Source organism: Sceloporus undulatus, chromosome 1 (genome assembly GCF_019175285.1).
Source record: "Sceloporus undulatus isolate JIND9_A2432 ecotype Alabama chromosome 1, SceUnd_v1.1, whole genome shotgun sequence".
Taxonomy (NCBI): Eukaryota; Metazoa; Chordata; class Lepidosauria; order Squamata; family Phrynosomatidae; genus Sceloporus; species Sceloporus undulatus.
The window spans coordinates 253,148,694-253,154,693 of NC_056522.1; the positions used below are offsets into that span (position 1 = coordinate 253,148,694).

Below are 6,000 nucleotides of genomic sequence, written 5' to 3' on the forward strand. Positions count from 1 at the left end.
TCATGTAAGGCTGTAAGCCCAGTTCATTTCTGGCACTGAAAACAAATTCTTAGGCTCTAAATGTATACAGAAACCCCTTGAATTTTATTATAGACACAGCAATCTAAACAACCAGCAAACTAAAGTCTGCCTGCTCCTCAACCAAGTGATCCTGAAGACACTTCTGTTGTCTTTGGAGGAAGGGAGGAAATCCCTGACCTGTTTTTATCTGAAAGAGAGTAGTGATCCCTAATGTTCCTTATCTTGGTTTTCAGGGAGAAACTGCTAGAGTATCTGTATTCTTTGAAACAGCCTGATGGCTCCTTCATCATGCACATAGGGGGAGAAGTTGATGTCAGGTAAGCTGAAAAACTGAAGCATTTATCTCATATAATGCAGAACAGTGGCTCTTCCTTTCTACCTTATTTCCAGAGGGATAACAGTAAAAGTGTGTTTTATATTGATATAGCACACATTAATACTATTCATAGTATTAATGCTTGCTATTTCAAGATACAGCACTATAATTAGAGGCAGCATGTTATAGCCATTTCAGCATTGGATATAACTCTGGAAGACCAGGGTTTCAATCCCCACTCAGCCATGGAAACCCACTAGGTGACCTTAAGCAAGTCACACTCTGTCAGCCTCAGGAGGGCAAAGGCAAACCCTCCCTGAACAAATCTTGCCAAGAAAACCCCATGATAGGGCCACCATAAATCAGAAATGACTTGAAGGCTTGCAACAAACAACAACGATATCATGATTGCATAGCTAGGTTTGAGGGGAATAGAGAACATCCTAGCTTCAAATGTTGGGAGCTTGTGACTTGCTTCTAATTACTGTTAGTGATGTTAAATATTCCTGGCTTGGCAGAAAAGGGCAATGACTGTGACTCATCCAAGTTATTTGCTTGTACGTGGTGAAAACAACACATATGGTCAGAGTTTCTTTGGTGCAGCAGTTTCTAAAGCTGAAGAGGCAAACGATTTTTAAAACTTAATGCATCAATGCATCTTGTTAATTCAGCTGTACCAATTGCAGGAACAAAAAAAAATTAATTAAGCTTTCTGCCTTGCCCCAGTTTTTAAGGAATCTTCATTGGAAGAATGTTGTGGAGGAAAGGGAGAGAGGTATTTTGGCCTTAATGAACAATACTAAAATTGTTTTTTGTGGGTTTTTCGGGCTATGTTCTAAGAGAGTTTCTTCCTGACGTTTCGCCAGCATCTGTGTCTGGCATCTTCAGAGAATGCTTGCCTGGAAAGGAGCTGGGTATATATATCTTGTGTAACCTGGAAAGGCAGGAGGGATTTGCATGTGTATTGTTCTGTTGCTAATGGCAGGCCTCAGGGTTGGAGGGTCTGCAAAAGAGGATTATTGCAGACCCTCCTACCCTTAGGCCTGCCATTAGCAACAGAACAATACATATGCAAATCACTCCTGCCTTTCCAGGTTACACAATATATATATATACCCAACTCCTTTCCAGGCAAGCATTCTCTGAAGATACCAGATACAGATGCTGGCGAAACGTCAGGAAGAAACTCTCTTAGAACATGGCCACATAGCCTGAAAAACCCACAAAAAACTATGGATGCCGGCCATGAAAGCTTTTGACTTTACAATACTAAAATCCATGGCTTTTGCAACTATTAATGTAAATCTAAGTCTCCATGTCCTTTGGTATATCAGTGTGATGAAGGGAAGGAACTGATGTGTTGGGATAATATCTTTTGAATTCCATTCTATTCTAATTGCCTCCTGAAGATTTGTGTTGCTACCCCCCCCCCAAAAAAAAGAAAAGCAGATGGTTGGGGCCAGATCCGTTTGGAGTCTCTCTGCTGTTAGAAGGCTTTCTGATCCTGTCAGTGGAAGGGGAGGAGGTGATTTTGGGTATTCCATAATCCCCACCCCGTGGTTGAACAGTCTGAGGAGTGTTGCACATATATCATCAAAATCACTCATTTCACTGATGGAATCCTCCACTAGATCAGTGAGTTAATAAAGGGATGCCAGTTGGATACAAGCCACAGCTACTGCCTTTATCATTGATCGGGAATTTGCAACTTGCTGGTTGAGTACTTTGTGACAATGGCTGTTTAAGGGGAGACTTCAATCTCAGTTCTGGGTATATAAGAACTATCTAATTTTATAGGGTTTGGTGTTTTTGCCAGTTCTTTGCCAGAAATGTAGCCTATAGAACCTAGTATTCATTGGCAAGCTCCCATCCAAGTACTACTTAACTTCCAGGGTCAGATGGGATCTGGTACATTTAGGGTATACTGCAGTTTAATTATTAAGGCTCCATTCCTGCAACAATGGTAAATCTATATTCTTCAAACATCTAGAGAATTTAAATAGTCTTGTATTTAACTCTCAGGAGTGCCTACTGTGCTGCTTCAGTGGCGTCACTTACCAACGTTATTACACCAACTCTTTTTGAAAGGACAGCAGAATGGATAGCAAGGTAAGGAAATATTTCCTCTTGGTTTGTCTTAGAAAACTGACACTCTTTGGCTACCATCCTTTTAGTGACAGACACAAGCTTAATTCCACCTTACTTTTGTCTATGTATTTTTTTATCAGTGCAGGATTAGGTATTCCCTTTCTTCCTCCACAATGACCAAAGCCCCCCATCCCATAAAGCTGTGACAACCACCCCCAGAGCAATTCTGTTGCTGATGGAGAGCAGAGGGGAGTTTCCATAGTCCAGTACTTCTCAAATAGTGGGGCGGGCCCCCCGGGGGGGCACGAGGCTCCGTAAAGGGGAGCGCGAGGCTCAGGATACAGTGTTATGCAGAGGTGTACTTATAACAATTTTATAGACAAATGATACTATTTACAGTCGCGCGAAATGTTTTCTTCTTCCTAGGGGGGGCATGACAGAAAATAATTGAGAAGCACTGCCATAGTCAGACACGGACATAGCATCATAAAGTCATGGATTCATAAAGTCTGAAGAGACCCCAAGGCCCTTTCAGTCCAACCCCTGCCATTCAGGAGTGCACACGATCAAAACACTTCAGATAGAAGGTCATCCAGGCTCCACTTGAAAACCTCCAAAGAAAGAGACTCTATCACACTCTAAGGCAACATATTCTGTCAAAACAACTTCCCAATGTTTAAGTGGAATCAGTTTTCCTGTAGTTTGAATCCATTCCTCCATGTCTTAGTCCTTGGACCAGCAGAAAACAAGCTTGCTCCATCCTTAATATGATATCCCTTCTACATTTGCTAAGATCTCTAGAGAATCCTGGCAGATCTTCGTGGAAGATGTCCTTGGTTTGTATCCTCTCTTCAGTCCTTCCCTCACAGAATGGTCATGGAGGAGGCTGTTGCAGTGACTCCTGTTGTGGCTCTTGCAGACTATTGCAGTGACACAGTGGGCTATCATGTGGGCTATCATAGCAACATAGTGATTCCTGGGCCTGGTGATATGAGCTGAAACTGCAGATGTCAGTGTAAGATCTTGGTCATTATATTCCTAGCACAAACTGTGTTAAAATGCCAGCGGTAGGATTTTAGTGGAAGAGCAAGATTTTTCTGGGATTGCTGTCTTGGGGTTAAGAATACACATCTTGGCTTTGTGTTTTCACTTTTTTGAATTAGATGTCAGAACTGGGAGGGTGGAGTTGGTGGTGTCCCTGGCATGGAGGCCCATGGAGGATACACTTTTTGTGGACTGGCAGCACTGGTTATCTTACAAAGTGAACATGTATTGAATTTGAAAAGTTTGTTGGTAAGTTCATTTCTTTTTTCTGCATTTGAGAAAATCATCCTTTCCATTAGGCTGTTTTGCCAGTTTATCAATATCTTACATTCAGATTTTATGCAGATCTTTTGTGTTTGCCAATCTAATTCTTCTTCACTGATGTTTGTCTAACAACTTTCCTCCTTTTACTTTAATTCCTGAGAGCTCCTTTGCAATTTACCTGGCAACCTGGTTACACTAGGGTTGTACTGCAGTATATTCATTAAACATGAAAGAGAGGATACATGTTCCCCAAAACTTAAAATACATTGGTCCTCATGGTGTTCCCATTGTGTAGCAACTCTTATGACTATGTTGAGCAATAACAAAGGTTATTTTCTCTCCCTACCAGCACTGGGTTACGAGTCGCCAGATGCGTTTTGAAGGTGGGTTTCAGGGACGCTGTAACAAGCTGGTAGATGGCTGCTATTCATTCTGGCAGGCTGGTTTATTGCCTCTCCTACATCGAGCATTGCACGCCAAAGGTAAGTCTGAACAGATTTGTCCATACCTCCCCAGGTAAGCTGTCTGTGCCTGTTTATCACTTCTCTTCCCTGCCTGCCCCCCATACAGATGCAGAAGTCTAGCTTGAGCACAAGGCTGCAGGTGTCTGTACTAACTTCAGCTTTCTCATTCTCTTTGTAGAAATAAACACCAGTTGAGCATCCCTAATCTGGAAATCCAAAATCTGTAAACCTCACAACCAAACCTATTAAAGCACCAACGTGACACTTCAAGACTTTGATTCTGGGATATTGTGGATTTGGATTTTGGAATGCAATTACCTGTACTGTATTTGCAAGGCTGGAGGAAGACGCAAGGCTGGGGAGAGACACAAGGTCTGTGAAATGGTGGGAGTTGTGGATTCATGCTAAGATTCTGCCTATTTCACAGATCCTTGCATTTCTCTTCAGCTTTGTCGTCTCTCTCCAGCCTTGCCTGCCAATACAGTACAGTTAAGTACTATACTACTCATATTCCAAAATCCAAAAAAAATCCCTTCTCCAAAACACTTCTGGTCCTAATCATTTCAGATAAGGGGTGCTCACACTGTAATATCCTTTTAACCATAGGGCACCCAATAGAAATAACATGTTATAGGATTCACAATAAAGAGCAAATCTGTTGGGAGACAGTGATGACTCCAACTCCCCTACTGCCTGAGGGGAGACAAGACATACCTGTCCTCTGACAGCATGTCAGAGGGAAGGCTGGTTTCATGAAGAGCATCACCAGCCACACAGACCCACTGCCTCAATTGTAGGACAGTTAGGGATCCTCAGTCCCAAGGCATTGTGGGAGACCCCAGGCTGCAAGGTCCTATGGCAGGGGTAGGCAACCTTTTTGAGCCGGGGGCCGGGTTACTGTCCCTCAGACAACTGGGGGGCCGAAGCCAAAAAATAAATAATTAAATATATTTTTTTAAAAAAAAAATTAAATAAATAAATAAACTGGGACAAATGTAGGACAAAATTTTCAAATTGTGGACATTTTTAAAAAAAAGGTGGGGACACATTGAAAAAATTGCGATTTAAAAAAATGTTAATATAAATGCATGTTTCTGAGGCTTCTATAGACAATTGCCCCTGAGCGCGAGAGGCCAAAGGCCCCGGCGGCAATCGGCGGCAGGACCGGGCTGGGGCTGGTCCCAAGGCCTCACCGGGCCGCATCCGGCCCACGGGCCGCAGGTTGCCTACCCCTGTCCTATGGCATGCTAAAAGTGGCAGGGGCCATTCCAGTGGCTGAGTAGGGTGGGAATTCACAATCCTTCCTACTTGGCAGCCTGAGGCAGAGACATCCCTGTACACACAACTCTCTTGTTGTAACATCTCCATTGGCTGCTGGTGTGTTTCTGGGCATAATTCAAAGTGCTGGTTTTAATATATAAAACTATGAGACTTGGATCCAAATTATTTGAAGGGCTGATAAGCAAATTAGAGTTCTAACATCATTCAAAGAAGCCATTGGTGGCTCCCGTGCAGACCGAAAAAGAAGCTCCAAAATGGAGCTTCTTTTGGAGTCGCGTTTGCGACGTAGCGAGGCGCCAGGGGCGACTCGCTACGTCACAAAGGACGCGGCGCGTACGGACGCTCAGCGTCCGATACGCAAAGATGGCGCCGGCCATGTAGAAGGCCGGCGCCATCTTGTACGGACGGAGTCCGTATAGGCCCCAGGGGCGTCTAGAAGAGACGCCCCTTTTTTAAAATGGGACGTCCGGAGGACGTTTGTAACCGGCCATACTCACAGTCCCACCATCCTATCAGGCTTAT

At 43.5% G+C, this 6,000-nt stretch overlaps 1 protein-coding gene across 3 annotated transcripts in view; it reads left to right on the forward strand.

Moving 5' to 3' along the window:
• LOC121919833 (protein farnesyltransferase subunit beta-like) overlaps positions 1–6,000 on the forward strand; it is a 39,286-nt gene that overhangs the window by 26,012 nt on the left and 7,274 nt on the right. For all 3 annotated transcript variants that reach the window (XM_042446796.1, XM_042446805.1, XM_042446788.1), the window contains exons 6-9: positions 255–338; positions 2,360–2,446; positions 3,589–3,718; positions 4,083–4,215. In XM_042446796.1, coding sequence (XP_042302730.1) covers positions 255–338; positions 2,360–2,446; positions 3,589–3,718; positions 4,083–4,215 — 434 coding nt within the window. The remainder of the gene's footprint in view (positions 1–254; positions 339–2,359; positions 2,447–3,588; positions 3,719–4,082; positions 4,216–6,000) is intronic.